Raw genomic sequence first — 18,809 nt, forward strand, 5'->3', positions numbered from 1 at the left:
GTCTAAAGGAACAAAAAATAAAATAAAAAATGGAGCTGCTGATATAAATAGAGTTGATGTAATAGCTTTGAAAAGCACATTGTCCTGTGTTTTGTCAGACAAAGGCAACTTCTGTCGATGATCATGTTCATTGTGCACATGTTTATGTTGATTCAAATTCAGTTCTTCGTGATGATGTTCCTCCACAGAATGTTCCTTTTGCTGATACACTTCATTAGCGTGCTTAGAGTATTTGAAACTTGGTGACTCGTCATCACTATGGGCCTGACAAAGCGCTGGCAAGTTTAAAAGTATAAGCAACAGGAATGTGGCAAACACTACTTTTGAAATCCATTTGTTTGTATGGCTAGGTTGGTTATCTTCTGTCGTCGTAGTCATTTCTACAGCTTTGCACGAACTGGTGGAAAAATAACTGATTCACGTACTGTGGTCGGTGTAATGTTAACATCCGTGCATAGAAGTTTGTGAACCTCGATATTACAGGTACGGTACTCAATAAGAAAAAAATACAGCCACGTCAGAAGTTGCGTTATCAAAGCGTGGTTTAGTGTTTGGTCACAGGTTCTATACATATATTGACATATATATATATATTGACGTTTGTGGGTTTGGTTAATCTCTTTGAAAGTACCATGGTGCTGTTGGTAATGATGGTTTACCGACATTGGCCAGCCTGAATATTTAAAAATTTGAAATTTAAAAGATCGTTACAATGATGATCGTAAATACTAAATCGTAGGGTAAAACTTACGCGTAGCTGCCGATTTTAGAACAATATAATAATCATGGAACTGTATATAGTATATATGGATGGTAAAAATCTACAATTCGTTTTAATCAATCAAATATAATCCATGCAGAAAAATATGATTGGTTGAGACAAACATAGTAACTGCAGTGGCTATAGATGTAGTCACTGGTAACTGTGCATCTGTCAAACGGCGGGCTTTGGCAAGGTTAGTTAACCGAAACAAAATTGTTCATCGCGTAAATGTTTTCCACTTAAGAAAATTTTGCATCTTATACCAACATGTCACATAATACCGTGAAATCTATGGGACACGGATTTTGCGATGCCATTTTCTCAAGTATACCCATTAATTTCGACAAGGAAAATACAAATTCTCTTAACAAAACGTGAGTTTATATCCTACATTTTATACATACATAGGTATGAATAAATATTTATTTGCAGCTTGTACATCGCTAAGTCTGTCTGATTCTTTTTTAGAAGAAAAACGTGCACTGAGATGTTTAACACACCTCGGAAAGGAATCCGAAATGAAGATGAAGACAAATGCTTAAAACACGAGAAACGTAAAATGTTGTTTGACAGTGTCTTGGTTGAGAATTCCAAGTTAACAGACATACCTTTTAACTCGCATCTTACACATTCAAAGTCTATAAACACACTTCAAAGGAAGCAAGTTTTATTTCCTGAAAGTATATTATCCAATGAAAGATATAAGACTTCTACAAAGGTAGCATCTGCTACTTCATTGAATGATAAGACACCAACAGTACATTTTTGTACTCCTAAGCTATATAAATCACGTGCTATTTCAAGTGCTACAAAAATGAATGTCTTACCTATAAATAAAACACCTATAAACCGTTATTTAAGTGATCATGTTTTGTCTGAAACAACACCCAATTGCTTCAGTGTAGTGCAAGTAGAAACACCCTGTGCTAAATCAAATGAAATCGGTATAGAAGACCAAACAGTATACGAAGGAGAAAATAGTAACTTGATTGTGGGAATACGTGTTAGGCCTTTAAATATGAAGTAAGTTTCTATGTTTAAAAAATTTGAAAAAATACTGTGTTGTAATACAAAACTTTCTTTTTTATTATTTTAGAGAACTAAGCGATTCAAAGATTATGTCAGTTCTACAAGTAAATGGCCAAAGTATTAGTGTCAACTGTGAATCTATTCAGCATACTTTCATGTATGATCACTGCTTTATGTCATATGAGGATCCAACAATGTCTAGTCATGCCAGTCAAGAAACTGTATTTAAAAACATGGTTCTACCATTGGTACAAAATGCTTTCGAAGGCTACAATGTTTGCTTGTTTGCTTATGGACAAACAGGATCTGGTAAAAGTTATAGCATGATGGGCCAAGAATCTTCACAGACAAAGTTGACAATGTTTGATGAAGCATCTGGCATTATTCCACGATTTTGTCAAGAAATATTTACAAGAATACCTACAAGCATGAACACTAAAACCACTGTTGAAATTAGTTACTTTGAAATCTATAATGAAAAGATACATGATCTTCTAACGAATGTTAACAATGGAGTAAAAAGAGCTCCTCTTAAAGTCAGAGAACATCCTGTTTTTGGTCCGTACATTGTTGATTTGAGTCAGCATTGTGTACAGAATTATAAAGACTTGCAGGTATGTCCATATCCAGACAGCACATGACACCAAATAATGCCTTGAAAACGGCTTAAAGACTTAGTCCTAAAATAGTCGTCAAATGAGCGTCTTCAAAGCGTCATGTGCTATCTGGGTAGCAGTATAGTGAGAATGTTTCTTTTGTGTACTAATAGATGTTTCATTATTCACACGTATCATCATAAATATGTTTATTTCAGACTTGGCTCAGAGTCGGAAATTCTCAGAGAGCTACTGCAGCAACAGGAATGAATGAAAAAAGTTCAAGATCTCATAGTATATTCAGTATCATATTAACACAGACACAAGTAAATAGTCAGTTGGACAAGGAACCTGTAGATCCTAGTCGTCGTAGTAAAATTAATTTAGTGGACCTAGCTGGCAGTGAGAGACTGAGTCAGACTTGTGCCAGTGGTGATAGACTGAAGGTTTGTCTTGCTACATTTGGATATATAACTATATTTTTGTAGTACCTGATTTGTACATAGTCGGGTATTCGATTGTATTTTATAGGAAGGTGTATCCATTAACAAGTCACTGCTGACATTAGGAAAAGTAATTGCATCTCTTGCTGAAAGCACGAATAATCGTAAACGAGGTTTTGTTCCATATAGAGAGTCTGTTCTGACATGGCTGTTAAAGGTAAGTAACATTAAAACAAACGAAAGAAGATACTATTTATTCTATATATTTTCTATTCATTGCTTTTTCATTAATGAATCTTCTTTAACAGTCTGTAAATATTATGACAGTAATATTTCTTTAACATTCGTATGAAAATACTAATTTATCACTATTTCTACAAACGATGTACTTCCTAGTATACTGTAACTTATAAGCTAGCTTTAATACTATTAGCTATGGATAACATTTCTTCCAATGTAATTCTGTGTGTAAAGTCAGTCTTATAGATTATTCAATTCTCTATTGAATATCTTCTTAATTCTAAGTTCTGCATCGTTAAAGTATCCTCGGTAAAACAATGTAAAGAATACATCGTTTGCTACAGGGTAAAAATTACAGTATTTATACTTTGTACCTGCAATATAAATGCAGTTTCTAAACTCGGTTAATCTTAAATTATAACGTTTAATCTTTTTAATGCTTCTACACTTGACAGTGTATTGAAAGAAAGTAAAAACCTCAATAATGCATGAGTAATCGATTGAGAATTCATTTTTTAATTTAGTATATGAATTCAGTAGAGCATGCATTATATTCTCCTACCAATTCATGAGAATTCATGTGTGTATGAGTACACATATGTTCTGCATATATCGTTGTACTTTTTTGTTTGAAATAATATCTAGGAGCGTGAAATGCGTAAAAGTACATTATTCTTTGAGCCATTTCCACACAGGCATAATGAAAAATTTTAAATCATAACTTTTATAAAAATCTTATGAATCGTGAATGACGATTAGACCCTTATTAATATCTAATCTACTCAGTATTATCTTTATGCATCATGTTTTATATGAAAACTTCCACCTATATAGATGAAACTCTAGCTGAAATACGTAATAATTAAGTAGCATTCAATCACGCGAGATGATTTGAATTACATGTTATTTCTCCTTGGTCTTTTTCGATTCACTGGATCTTTTTGTATTTTCGTTCTCTACTTTCGACGCCTGATTATCGCCATTTGAACTCTCCTCGTTAACATTCGCGGTATCCTGTTCTTCCTCTTCCTCGTGGATTTCTTTGCAAGAACTCTTCCGCGATTTGCCTCTTATGTAAGCCGCCAGGCTTCTTCTTTTGCTTTCTCGACACAAGTGGCAGTTCTCTTTTGACAGTTGTTTCTCTTCGTGGTGCTGTTGCGGCAATCGTTGGCAATAATTCTGCATCGATCGCCCTGCAACACAATTGTATTCCACCATTGGAATCTATTCCTTTTAAAAAATGCGTTACTACGGTTTCATGTCGATAACTCTAACTTCCGTCTAACCGCTTTCTACCTAACTTGTTTCCTGTTACGAGAGGAAAATTAGTATTTAAATGATAAATAAAGAGAAATCGATTTCCGTGCTCTTGATATTATAGGAGAATCATTAACAACTGTCAGATATGTATAATCAACGGTGTTGCAAATTCTTCAAAAACGTACGTGCCACGACGCACGTAGGACACCCTTTAATCTGTTTCCTGACGAACGCGTGCGTGACGGCTCCCTCGTACTACGTATACCACTTTTGTTTTCGTTTTCGATCGTAAAATATATTTTATTACTCTTAGATTAATACACGATTACGAAAAACGTCGTTTCGTTAGATAAAAAGTCTAGAAGATAAAAATCAACATCTCAAATAAGTTTCCTTAATCTTCGAAAAGACGGAACAGAAACGCATACTTTACTTTGAATAAAAGATAAAATGAAGTTTTCAATGCGATTCGAATGGTTGATACATATTACAAAACCTGCGAATGGGACTGAAGGGTCATGGGAACATCTTTTGCGTATCGGCCAACTAGAAATAGACTCGCACTGCGTCGCATAAACACGTGAGTTATCGCGAGTAGAATAGCAGGTCTTAACACCCCCGATCTAATGAAATATTATACAGAAAAATTCGAAACCTTCAAACAAAATATCAAGAAGCTCGAATTTACGTTTAACTTCAAGAAACACTCGAGAGAAAACATAAATATCTATGTATTTAACGCATGCCACTCTGTATTATTCTTGAAGAATGGTTGTTAAAGATCAACGAATTTATTCACGATTAACTTGACAATACTTTCGTATCTTATCGTAACAAGATCGCTCCATTAAGCGATCACAAAAGCTTTCGAGCTAAAGTAAATATGTAAATACCATTAAAGATAAAAGCATTCTTTCTCGTTCGATGTAATGGGCAATTTCTCGTCCACCTTCGGCGCATGATAGTTGCGATTTTCACGGATCGTGTTAATTATCAGGCGCGATATTTTTAATTACGTTTATCTGCGGAGTAGCGTGTCACATCTGCTAAGAAACGTTATTTTTAGACTGTGTTGTATTTTTTTTCGCTTGCTCGTATAGAGATACATAATATAACCGAACGCCCGCGGGCGTGGATGCTGGTCCGTGGATCATTATCATATACAGTACGAATGTTTCTTTCTGTATCTGTGACCACAAATCGCGCGCGCGCAGATCGTAACAACCGTAAACATGTTTTCCATCGTCTAGAATATCGGCGTGTGTAGCCCGCGTGTTTGTTTGTTTACAGCCGCTTATTCCTGCGGTTCTTGGCAATTCGAACACATATCGTCAGGATCGCGTGAGCCACGGAAAGAATTTGCTCAGTCGAAAGATCTCTGCGGGTTCTTCTCGCAAATGTATATCTGGTAACACGTGATAATTACTAGGTATTTCAGGATGCAAAAAATGCACGATACGTAAACGCGGGGAGCCCGAGTTTCGACAACCAGTTCCACGCGGAGATAACGCGATGGGTGGGGCACCAACTACGTAGAAAATATCAGGCGTCCTCATGGCACGCACGATCCTCCTTCTAGCGAATTATCAAAAAATTCTATCTGTTGGGGACTTCTAATTATCGGGATCCAATGTGATATTTCAAATCTGATTGAACTTTCTATCAGGGGTTTTATGGAAATTTTTTTCATGGAAATTCCCTGATCGCAAAGCTTTGGGATATCTTTGACGGAATTTAAAATTAAATCGAAAGTCTGGTTAGTCCGTTAATGATGCCCAGTCAGATTCTAAAAATGATACAATACGCGGTTAGGCTTTCATCACACATTTTTTTACTGTTATGCAACCAGGTGATCGTACGGGAATGCAAATGCGTACAATTCACTTCGTCTTTCGATCATTGATTTTCTACCATTGGAAGATGGAAACGTTTGTGAGTTCCGTAGTTTATTGGAGAATAGAAAAACTTTGGACACAACTCGTTCCCCACATTTTTGCTGCGCAGTTTTTACGAGCGTCGTCCTTGCTGCCTGGATGGGAGAGACAGCCTAGCATATCGAGTAGAAACGAGTTTTATCGATGCATATCTTTCAATAATTCTGATGAGCAGGAAACACGTCGCTGGTTCATTGAATTCAAAACCGAACGAGCATATATCGAGACGATAAGAATTACTCTGCGTAGCTCTAATGTAAACAAAAGACCCGAGAGTCTAAAGGACTCGCAGAGAGAGCGACATTTATTTTGCAACACGACGTTAGCTTGAATTTTTGAAACAGAAGAATAATATTGAATTTACACTTTTTTCGTGCATTCTCATATAATTGTACTCGATTACGAGTTGTGTCAAATTTACAGACGATTAAAACGACTCTGTTACAGCCAAACGGGAGAAAACAAGCTCCTTGTACGGTGATCGAGAGTCGATCTAGAGAAAGAGAGCTTTCACGTTGTCGACGCCGTGCTTTCTCCCCGATAAAGATGAACCCCAATGTGAAACGATTAAAACGATCGAGTGGAGTAACGTTTTTCGCAGGCCTTCGTAACAATAGCAAAATGGAATACGGACGGAAATAGACACGAGAGCACAGTTACCCGCGACAAAAGCTTGTCACTCGTGAATCGAACAAACGGAAGAATTTTAACCACAAAAATGATATTTCATTTTGGAATTCAGACCACACTCAAGGACCGAGAGGTTTACTTCTATACCGAGTTTTACAGGACACGTGCATCTACTCCGACTGCGTATGGATCACTGTTTGCACGGCAAGATATCATTTCGTTATCTCGACTGCTCACACACAGTTAGGAACAAGACACAGCGCGATCCTCGGTTGTAATATTTACCCACGGAAAAAGAAAATGTATGGACACCGCTACTCAATTTATACTCGCCGCTCCGATCACCTGTACAAACGCCCTGCGCTATTCCTGAATGGAAACCGTCTGGATCGATACACGTTTGATTTCTGCCCGTAATATCTGTTTACTACAGAACGCTCAAAGGACGTACCATTGTTAAAATAGTTCGTGTTCCAGGGTTGCTCATAGTCCCTGTACGACAGGCTCCTTAGGTAACCGTAGGTCAGTACTTCGGGCACGTAGACCAGATCCATGTTTGTTGGTTGTGTGAGTGTCTCTTCTTATCGTGGAGAAAACTATTCACATCTCCACACACGTGGACACCTCCTCAGTGTGTTCCCGGGTGTGCACGTCTTCTCGATCCTTTGTTTGGTACGTATACACGCCAATTAACTTCGCCTGCCTGATGATGTTATTTCTTCTTCTTCTTCTTCGTAAATACCTTGCGAAGTTAACTTCGGTCTGTGCCTCTACGAAGTCGAGAACTTTTTCAGGCAACTTCAGATGAATTGATGTGTTCTCTCGTGGATCCTCGGTTCGCTCCTTCTGTTCACTGCGACGAGGGACAAACTGATTTGGCAAACAGGAGTCACCGATGTTAATATACGATCCAGGAGGTGGGGGAGGGAAAGCGCGCGAAAAAGACGAGACGCTGCCAAAAATCTTTTGAACGGTTGCGTTGCGTCCGTCCCACGCTCGAATTGCCACGATGTTTTCCTATGAACTAAACGAGCGTGGACGCTTTGTGCACACGTAATGTTTATCCGCCGCCGTCGGTTTTGCCCCTCTCCCATATCGCGGCCCACCACCGGCCTCACCGCTTCTCTTCCTCTCCCGCTCCTCGCCGTGCGCCCTTTGGCTCGCCCCACCCTTATACACCAATCACCTTCGCGAATTACATCGCGGATTTTATGACTTCTAAATGCGTTTTTGCCGTCACGCACCTTTTCGCTATTGTTTTTTCTTCTCCTCTTGTCTCTATCTGCCGAGTTGTATTCGATTCGGATCAAGTGTCCGTATCCCCCCCATGGGGAGAGGGGGGAACTTGTTGGATCCACGCTATGAATGACTGATGGGAATGGATGTGTAGTATAGGACAAGGTTGTCGAATTTGGACCATCGCCTAGAATTGAGTACTAGTGTAACTTGTGTGTAAGCAATTTTTGTCGTAGGATAAACAATACTGGTTGTTTGTGTAGTAAGTTAGGTAATGCACTCACCACTATCGTACAGATAGATAATATAAACAACGCATATTGTTTATCATACGGCGCAAATTACTTATACATCGTCGCCCGAGTTCTTAACTGTTCTACCTCCAGTTTTAAAAATAAATTTAGATCATTAATCTACGTACGTCTCACTGGTTCACAGAATACCAATTCCATACAATATAAAGAAAATTCAACCCAGAATACAACAAATATTCTTTTAAGTCCTATCTCCGAAACTTAGAAAGTTTTTGTTTCTTAATGGTTGTATCTGCAATTTATGTTGATAATAAGATCAAATTTTGTTAAATATTGTAAGAAATAGTTGCTACATGCATTCCACCGGGATGCATTTTCAATAAGAATTGTAATTTTTTGCGGCAACATATTAAAATGACTTGGAAACTGGTCCAAGTTTTTCCAGTTGTTCTTACACCAATACTGGTTGTGTGTTTTTACATTACGTCATCGGATCAGTTAATCATCAATCATCGTCGGTAATCCTCGGGCTACCGATTTTCACGTGTTCGTTGCATTTGTGAATAATGTAAACGCAACACGGATTTCATTTTATTTTCTACCTGATAAACGAAGGAAATTAATAAGTATATCCGTTTATACCAGGCTTATGGTAAATGAACTGATATTGATCGAGTGTACAAATATCCGTTGTTTCGTGACCTGTACTCGATGAACCGGTTTATCCTGGTTTATCTTCTTTGATAATTATGTGGAAAGTAAATCTTATCACCATGATAATACTAAATTGTATTAGGTTAAGTTATTCGGTACTGTTTTTTTTACAGTAACTCGCGAGTACAGATATGAAAGCCTAACAATCGATATCCGTGCGTTAAGAAATTTCTGAGTCATGATAATTGATAATAAAAATATCACTATGTGTGACTCACTAAGAACTAAATTTTCCTCAACATACATATAGATAGATGCATCTGTTGCAGAATAAACAAGCATTTGAATGTATCGAATTATTTCTTATCGTTCTCCGTACCGTACCTGTTCGACACGTCGGTATTTGTTTTTTATTAATAATAGTTACTCCGGATAGCATATATAAATTCCAAGGCTGTTATTAACAACGTAATAGATAACACTCTAGTGCGTGCAGAAAAATTTATTGTTTACTAGGTAGGGGCTCGCCTTGTGTGTGTCGCAAAACATTTATCTTTAGAATCTTGTTGGTAACGGAAAAATTACGTGTTTTCGATAACTATTACATCGCCAAACAGATTGGCTGCAAGTTCGACTGAGAATTACTTAACATCGGGCTATATCGTCCGTACACGGCTGTGACGTTCGATTTTACGTAGAATTTTTTCTTCTATTTTGCAAACAATATGGTCGAGTGTAGCCTGGCAACCGGAATTCCTTCCAGATGGTGAACGCGCCTACGTGTTGATTAGAAGAGTTACCCTTGAACCACTAGCACGGTGTACTGTGTACCAAGGGAAGATTTATTACGACCGCGAATCGTATAAAAAGTTCCGTTTACGAACAGAATTGTAATACCGAAAAAAAAACAAAACAAATATGAATAAATAGAGTCTCGTTCGTTACTGATAACATCACGTGATTGGAGTATGTAACGGGTGATAAGCTTACGCGGAATCGTTTAAAGTTTAAAAAAATACTTTTCTTTTTTTTGTATCCCTACAACGATTAATCGTACCGGATAACCCCCAACTGGAAGAGAAAAGACGGATCGTTTTGTAATGTTGCAAGTGCAAATTGATAATCCGTGTGCATTCGTACACGGGTCTCTGTGCGATTATACGGATAACCGGTTGAAACGATTAAACGTTGTCGAATTAAAGGTCGTGTTATCATCCGCGATATTATAAAGGCAAAAAATCGATACGAAGCAAAAGAATCGAAGATAAATGTCTAGCGATGAAAAATGACAATGGAATTTCATTAATCGACGATAGAAAAGTTTTGTACTTGAACAAAACTTGCCGTTCGGATGATGACGTTTCGACGACACGAGCTGAAGACATTTTTTTCCATTGTTAAATATCGTCTTAACGGAATGGTTCGGCGGGCTTAACATGTATGCACAAACGAGGAACTCCATCCTCTATTTGCGATCTTATCGTTTTATTAGTTATATCAGGATAACGTTAAGAAAGAAACGTCAAGGCGTGATCGATAAAGAAGCATACTACTCGCAAAAGATTAGACTGCAATCATTCTTTCGAACGGCTTACCGTCTTATCGTCCGGTATCTTGATAATAATTATTTATGCGAAAAAGAAACGAAATTATGATAGATGGAACGCTTTTAACCATTTTAATCGAAATATCGGAGCGTCAAAAGGAAATGATTAGTTTACGATTAATCTATGAAATTGATTAACGGTCGAATCGTGACCGAAATGATCAGTCATTGGATCAATGATCATGAAGCACCGACAAATCTGATAATACGATGATTTGTCGTACAATTGTTTGACGAACTGACAGATGTACATTTTGTAAACATCACTTAGTGTTATTGTTCAGTTTTAAAATTGATATTGATTGGTGATTGTAATTGTTTTTTCGATTAACGATCGAAAAGTTCATTGTTAAACAATAGTTACGTCAGTATTCATTCTTTCTTATTTTTTTTTATGATATATTCGCGATGATACTTTGTCTAAATCTGTTCGAACAGTTAACTTCTGCAGCGAAAGAATGTATAACGCCATTTATCCATGCATCGAAGTCTCTCGATCGATGTAGTATTCTTTGGTGGTAAGAGTCACGAGTACTTCGACCACCTTGACAACAATTTCGATAAGTCAGAGTACTTATTTTTATTTGAACGAACTGTACGATTGATCCGCTTACTTTTTGTCAGAAAGCGACTGCTACATTCTCTATTGAAAATATTCTGTAATTTATTTTCTTTTAATCTGTTAGGAGAGCCTCGGCGGAAACTCGAGGACAGCGATGCTTGGTACCGTGTCCCCTGCTAATATACACGTGGAGGAGACACTTTCGACCCTTCGATACGCATGTCAAGCGCGAGCAATCATCAATCGTGTACGAATCAACGAAGATCCACACGAGAAGTTAATTCGGTAAAAACTCGTTATTATTAATTTTTTTGCAATGTTGCTGTCAATTTACTGCCTATGTTGCTGTCAATGTGCGCGCAAGTTATTTATAGCAAATCTTGCATCAAACTCGTACCCATTTTGGCTTTGCAGGTTTGGCTAATGGGAGGATCAAAATTGATTTTTCGCACACGCAATTCACAACGATAATTTTGAATTATTTCGATGCGTGGCACATTTTCGAATATTATCAATCCAGCTTTTCGAACATTTTCGTCGGTTAATTGGTCGATCAATGAAAAAACAAAATGTAAACGATGTAGATGAGTAAAATAAGTACAATTTCGGTTCCGTTTGCGGTTGTGTAATTACGGTTTCTGTTCCGATTGAACCGGAAGTAACGTGGACCGTATACGGTTGAAATTAGAAACTGCGAAACAAAAGAATACATTCGTGGTGTTGCCATATACATAACCTAATGATTTTTAACAGGTGCAACCATCGTAATAACCGTATTTTTTTATCCTCCTGTTATTGACTTTCGCTTTGTTTCATTATAGCGAGCTAAAAGCGGAAGTTCAACGATTGCGCGGTGTCCGTGAAGGATACGAAAAGCAACTGGGAATTCAGCCGCGTAGACTTTTAGATTCCATTGAACCCCCTGGCAAGAATCACGACGAGGTGAAGCAGAAACAGCAGGAAATCGATAAATTGAAGGATCAATTGAAGAAAACCGAGGAACAACTCGCGACCACTCAAATGTAAGTGTATCCTACTAAACACCTTTAATTAGTAATACTTTTTCTTACAGTTGGATTGATACATAAATAGGCCTCGTCTTCATTTTTTCAATTCATTAATTCTTTTATTGTATTATTCGGTATTATTGAAGTGAAATAATTATTCCTAAACTTGCATAGCTTTTGTTATTTATCACATTTGTTTTCACACGACCGCGAAAGTTATTTGCAAGTCAAATCAATAAACCTCATGTTCTACATATTTCTATTCTGATGATGTAATAGAAAACTATGTAAAGGTACACTTTTTTTCTTACAGATAAATAACTTCTCGATATTCGCAATCGATAAATGAATTATTTATGCATTTTATTTTACTATCGAAATTAAAGAAACTCAAACACTCCCGGTAATTAGATCGCGATGCAACCTAAGAAGTTCTAACGAAAGAGAACAATACTTCTGCGAAACTGTGTCGCGAGACGAAGTGTAATTTAATCGAATGATCTTTCTTGTTTAAATTAACATCCCTTGTAAGATATACTCTGAAATGAATTGAAAAAAAAGAAGGTGAAAATTATTTGTGGCTCGAGCCGATATTAATTGCTTTCGGAGGGAAATTTCATTGGAACAGCACACCAGAAATCGGAATAATGGATCTTTGTGCGAACATGTCGTCGGTAAAGATTTGGGATTCAGTTGTCTGTGATTGCAGGACTTGGTTAAAAAGGCTACGGGAAACGGAGGAGAGGAAAAATTCCGAATTAAAATACTTACGTCGCTGCGGAATCGCCATCGAGATCGATATCCATGAGAAAGATAAACAGCCTTGTCTGATTAATCTCGCAGCCGATCCTATGTTGTCTGGTACGCTATTGTATTTGATTCCTCCTGGATTGGTTCGTATCGGCAAAAATTCGGGGCCAGAAAGTTCGTCGAAAATTTTGGATATCATGTTGGATGGACCGCTAGTTAGGCCTCTACACTGGTTAGTCTATGGATCGTTCGCACATTGGTGGTTGAATGCAAACGGATTTATTGGATTCTGTTTATCCCCACGTTCTCGTTCTTTTCTCTACTTGATGTTATTCTCCATATTCGTTTCGTCTGTTGCAACTTGATTTCTGGTGCAAGAATACAAATGTTCTTCATTCTTTGTTCTCCTTTCACATTCTCGCCATTGCATGTTCTTTGTTTCCTTTGTCAACATAATACACCGCACCTGATGATTTCTGAGCATGACATTTACTAATTTATGGTTTAATGAGGATTTACGTCGTCTTTTCATACATTAAAATTATGGTGCCGATAGATCTGTCTAGGTGCTCTCAAGAAACGCTATGGACAAGATTATAAAATCATCGGGATAACACGCATGAAACTGAGATTTTCTGTTACATATTATACAATATAATTCAATGTTGCTTTAATGCGATCTGTTACATATTGTACAATATAATTCAATGTTGCTTTAATGCGATCTGTTATATATATTTCCTTTAATCATCTTTTGTATATTTAACAGCACAATTGAAAATAGTAGCGGGAAACTTACATTGTCTTCGGAAATGGACGGGGACACCTATGTCAATGGACAAGTATAACATGTTACACGTATATCCTATCGTGTATTATTATTATGTATCAGTTTCTTAAAAATTCACATTGTTGTAGATTGTAACCGGTAAAGTGGTCCTCAAGCACGGCGACCGACTGGTTATCGGCGGCAACCATTACTTTAAAGTTTCAAATCCTCATGACGGGCAAAGTAATATTCAAATTTCTGCGCAAGCCATGGACTATGAATTTGCTTACCAGGAAATTCTTAAAGTACAAGAGGAGAAGTACGAGTTTTGTTTCAACTTTAATTTTTGTTTTTTTATACAATATCTCTTTTAAACGGATACTTATGACTCAGCTATGTCTTACTATGTATAAATATTTAATGGAATCTTACGGTTAAAGGTTACGAGCCGAACTAGAGGAAAGTAAACAAAAAGCTATAAAAGAATTGGAGAACGCAAAACGCGAGGTTGAAATGCAACTGGGCTCCCAGAAGTCGTCTTATGAACGGAAAATTGAAGTTCTTGGTTCTACAGTTGAAGAACAGAAACTTGCGTTAGAACAGATTCATCAGAAAAAGAAGGAATTGGAACTGGAAAGAGAATTGCTTGTAAACGAGGTTGAGATAGGCAATCGATTAAAACAGATACAATCAGAAGAAAAGAAAGTTACCGTCACCCCATACAAATCCAACTTCTTGGAAGAATTGGAAAATATCTTGAGCGAGAAAACGGCAGATGCTGAATTTGCTCTTAAAATGAAAGCGAGTACTGAGGCTATCAACGGTGGCGGTATTACTCTGCATGAAATGCAATTATTAGTCAGAGAGGCTACCGAACGATGCAGAGAAGTCGGTATTAATTATGTACGTATCCACAAGTTTGATAAAATAATTAACATGTGGGCTACCTGATCAATATTCATAAAAGTAATAATTGCTCCAAGCCTTTTTTTTCGTAACATCTTAGAGCTAGTAAGATCGAAACTAATTGTTTTATGTTTATAGAATCTTATAAACCCTAGATAGATTGATTCTTTAACTCCAGAATACATATAGTATTGCTTATTTTATGGATGATACATGGTAACCAAAGTGTTAAAGCATGCAGTTTTTATATCATTGTGTAAAGAATTTTTTTCTCGTAGGAATTTGATCAACAACAAATGATTTTGAATAAAAGTCTCAAGCCAGTAATTCGTATACGTAACAGAGATTCCATGAAAGAAACGATATGGCAGCCAATGCGATTTTTAGATTGGGTTCATGGTTTGCGAGATTACGATATAGAGGATTCAATTAAAGAGCTGTGCACAACGTCGAATGAGACGTGGGAACCCTATGAAAATACAGAAACTTTTGAGGATTCTTTGAATAATAGTCGAATTTCTATAAACATGACACCAGTAAAGAAACACTTGAATGAAAGCTTGCAACAGTTCTCTATGGATACATCTGTTTTCGGAACTACATTTGGTAATCAAACTTTTAACAATCACAAAGAACAGGATACCGTAAACAGTTGCCTTATACAAATTGAGTTCGCTGCAAAAACTTTGCGAAAATTGTGCGATAACAATGGCGAAATTCAATCGGTTGCGAAATCTCTCGACGACATACAGAATATCATAGATAATTTGCGTAAAACATTTGAAGAGAGAGGATTATGCGAACGCATAAATGAAAGTCTAGATTACATACAACGTTGTGATGGTACTGTAATTGAAAACTCAGGTAATATAAATTTAACACTTTCGGAAAATCCTAATAAAGACTGTGTAAAATCGTTTAGCTCGCCGACAAAATCCACGTTGCATAATAGTAATAGAGTCATCGATAAAACAATCCAGAAAAATGTTAGATTCTCAGATAAATTAAGAAAAGAAGTGACGTAGTAATTAGAAATACAACTTGAATTTATTGGATTTTTACAGGCGATTATATCTAATTACTTTTAACAAATTTCATTAAGAAATACTCTATGTGAATAAAGAATGTACAGTTCTTTATAATTATCTGAAAGTTATGTAAGTTAATTAAGACGTTAAATGTCCATTTTATTTTTTGTCACTTGTACATTTATCCATAGAAAATATTTTCTATTTTCTTATATAAAATTCCATTAGGTTTTTACTAAGATCTGTAACTACGGTACAACATTATTTTTATACTAGAGTAGTATTTCTAATGGTATAAACTATGAACTATGTTAACTACTTCGTTTTACTTTAATATAGTTTCGTACACACTTTGTATATTGATTGACAAATAATAACAAATAGAAGCTAGAATTAATATGAAGTTTGTATTTCCTTTAGAGTCTAATTAATGATACAAGCTACAAAAACATGACATGAACAAGTTTATTCAGTTTATTTGTAATATACAACTAATCAAAATAATCTTCAATATCAATGTCCGGATTCAGTAAGTCTTCTCCATAAATACTTAAGTCCAGCTGATTCAGTATTAAATTCTCACACGTTTCTTCCAAGTCAGTATCCCCGATCAATACTGCTCCTTGCATTTTACCATCTTCCAATATTAGTTTTATGTATTCCTTTCCTTTAGTCATACGTAACAGAATTTCATATTTATTGTTTAATTTTTGTCCATTATACAAACCAATCAGAACTACTTTATAATCAAAGAATTTCGTTACATGAGTAAAAATTTCGAAACAAAAATCTTGCAAAAACTCCGCATTTCTCAATGTGGAAACCATTGATTTTGCTGCATAACGTCCCATCTGATGAGCTTGGGTCCACAGTCTCATTTGGAACCAGTGTTTTGCTAAGTCCCACCCTGCACTGCATACATCTCCAGCAGCATATATATCGTGTTCTGAGGTTTCTAATTTCCAATCCACTAATAACCCACCATCCTCTGCTTTTTTGAGATCCTCTAATCCTAGTATATTAGAGTTTGGTATTACACCTGTTGCTGACACAATAAAATCACAACCAATAATTTTTCCATTTGTTAATTCAACATACACTGGCCATTCCTCTGTAGGATTAAATTCTGCTTTCTCAAACTCATTGAGAATCTTCAGTACTTCACACTCATATTCAACTTGTACTTTTGCAGATTTAAAGGCAGTACTTTTTATATCAAAATTGTTGTGCCAATCAGGACCTAAAGCTGGTCCATCTTTTACAACTCCTGTGTCAGATACTGTGTATCTCATTCTTTTAGTTAGAGTAGTTGTATTAGCATTTCCAGATACATCTACTTTGTGTACTCTATCCATAAAAAATTCTGCAGCTCCAGGATCAACAAACGTTGCAGAAACATGTTTATCTTTAATTACCCATATCATTTCAATACCATCCACTTCGTGCACAATTTCGGTGGCGATACCACCATTTCCAACTATTATAATTCTTCTTGAATCTTTCATTTTCTGAGAAAACTGAACAACGGACTCGGTATCTCGAATTCCTAAAACGTTGTTATTATTTTCTGCTATAAGTTTTGGCCTAGCACCATTGCAAAGGCATAACATTTTATATGTTATGATTCTACCATTTTTAGTGAGTATTTGTTTAGTTGAAATATTTATTTTAATAACACAGTCATTAATAATTTTTAATGAATCATTTGTCTTTGTTAAAGATGCTGCATCCTTCTCTTCGACATTGAATTGCATTAATGTTTTACCAAGTGAAACTATATTTGTAACTGCTTTTACTAAGGGACTAGCTGTAATTAAAACAGTATTTGCCTCTGGAGCAAGAAAACATATGCTTTCAACACAAGATACACCAGCAATACCCCCTCCTATTACTGCAAATGTACAGTTTATTTCTTCTTCATCCATTTTTGTATGACTTTCAATATACAATGCTTCCAACAGAATTTTTTTTATGAACTTTTCCACTCGGAATAATCGTACTGTCTGAAGGGAACATCAAATGTGAGTAAACCATACTCTTTGGCTTTATGTACAGCAACAAGTAGATTATTGTGAGACTTTTGGCATAAGCCAGTTGTTCTGTGAATAGCAAAAACAAAAGAAATAAAATATGTACTTAAATATCCTCATTTTTAGTCAGTTTATAAACAAATAAAACTTACTTATAACTTAGAATTTTTCCATTGTGTTCAGAAATAAATTGTTTTAATAATTCAATATTAACGTAATCAAGAACCAGATACTCATCTCTGCATATTGGACATGGACTACCAGTGGAAACTATATTATTTCTCTAGGAAAAGTGCATATAATGACACATCAATGTTGTCATGATCATGCTATAAGAATCCATGTTACTTTGTATTAAAGATACTTACAATACAAGTTTTTCGTGTTTTTTGTGGCGGAAATTGTCCTTTGTGATTTCGCCTATAGTGCTTCCAAACAGGGAAATTTCCATAAGTTTCCTTATAAGCTGAAATAATGCTTTTATAAATACATTTCACACCTATGAATATTTGTCCATACTCACCATTACTTTTCAAATAACGTATACTAGTCTCCACAGGAATAACTTTACTTCTGTCTTTTGAAGATGATACATCTGATTGTGGTTTTTCTTGTCCTACTGAGTTTTTTTCATTAACTTGTTGCAAAATTGTAGGATGTATAAATCTCACAGGTATAACCTACAAAGGATTCCATACCAAAGGGTTACAATAATTTTAATGTAATTAATGTGTTCGCTCTTACTTTTGTTATTAAATTGGTTCGTAAAATTGACCCAGCCAAATGGAATCCATTGGACATTAATGACATTATTTCTGTTTTCTGAGAAAATTGTTTGATAGAGAATACAATCGAGAAACTGGGATAACTCAAGATGTACAAACTCAAATGAAATAGATTTTAATTGCTAGTACAGATTGCTATTAGTATTAAATATACTTTACAATTTTATTTATTACACTATTCTATATACAACTTTTTTATTTTATTTTATTTTAAATATTTTAAAAACTTACTTAGATATTATAAATGATTAACATACGAAAAGATTGTATTATTAAATTCTAAATCCTTGTCATAAACAGAATAAAAATATTTAATTTCTAGAAAAA

The 18,809-nt window shown here is 35.8% G+C and overlaps 4 protein-coding genes across 4 annotated transcripts in view; 1 reads left to right on the plus strand and 3 right to left on the minus strand.

Annotated features, from left to right (window-relative positions):
* LOC107187655 (protein catecholamines up) overlaps nucleotides 1–556 on the minus strand; it is a 1,671-nt gene extending 1,115 nt beyond the window's left edge. The window contains exon 1 of the mRNA XM_015575798.1: nucleotides 4–556. Within this exon, the coding sequence (XP_015431284.1) occupies nucleotides 4–378 (375 nt within the window). The 5' untranslated portion in view covers nucleotides 379–556. The remainder of the gene's footprint in view (nucleotides 1–3) is intronic.
* Nucleotides 557–805: 249 nt separating this feature from the next.
* On the plus strand, nucleotides 806–15,664 carry LOC107187767 (kinesin-like protein KIF14). Its single transcript, XM_015575936.1, has 12 exons — nucleotides 806–1,137; nucleotides 1,232–1,786; nucleotides 1,860–2,406; nucleotides 2,607–2,834; nucleotides 2,920–3,048; nucleotides 11,332–11,492; nucleotides 12,029–12,229; nucleotides 12,924–13,196; nucleotides 13,734–13,806; nucleotides 13,883–14,052; nucleotides 14,174–14,636; nucleotides 14,918–15,664. Exons 1-12 carry the CDS (start codon nucleotides 1,031–1,033, stop codon nucleotides 15,662–15,664), a joined length of 3,654 nt encoding a protein of 1,217 aa, XP_015431422.1. The 5' UTR covers nucleotides 806–1,030.
* Nucleotides 15,665–16,095: 431 nt separating this feature from the next.
* On the minus strand, nucleotides 16,096–17,604 carry LOC107187768 (pyridine nucleotide-disulfide oxidoreductase domain-containing protein 1). The gene has a single exon (XM_015575937.1). It carries the CDS (start codon nucleotides 17,590–17,592, stop codon nucleotides 16,159–16,161), a length of 1,434 nt encoding a protein of 477 aa, XP_015431423.1. The 5' UTR covers nucleotides 17,593–17,604; the 3' UTR covers nucleotides 16,096–16,158.
* Nucleotides 17,605–17,630: 26 nt separating this feature from the next.
* LOC107187769 (28S ribosomal protein S18b, mitochondrial) lies at nucleotides 17,631–18,564 on the minus strand. The gene is made up of 5 exons (XM_015575938.1): nucleotides 18,442–18,564; nucleotides 18,221–18,377; nucleotides 18,066–18,163; nucleotides 17,850–17,980; nucleotides 17,631–17,766 (listed from the first exon to the last, which is right to left on the minus strand). Exons 1-5 carry the CDS (start codon nucleotides 18,505–18,507, stop codon nucleotides 17,637–17,639), a joined length of 582 nt encoding a protein of 193 aa, XP_015431424.1. The 5' UTR covers nucleotides 18,508–18,564; the 3' UTR covers nucleotides 17,631–17,636.
* Nucleotides 18,565–18,809: the final 245 nt, after the last annotated feature.

The sequence above is a fragment of the Dufourea novaeangliae genome, unplaced genomic scaffold, assembly GCF_001272555.1.
Source record: "Dufourea novaeangliae isolate 0120121106 unplaced genomic scaffold, ASM127255v1 scaffold101, whole genome shotgun sequence".
Classification (NCBI taxonomy): Eukaryota; Metazoa; Arthropoda; class Insecta; order Hymenoptera; family Halictidae; genus Dufourea; species Dufourea novaeangliae.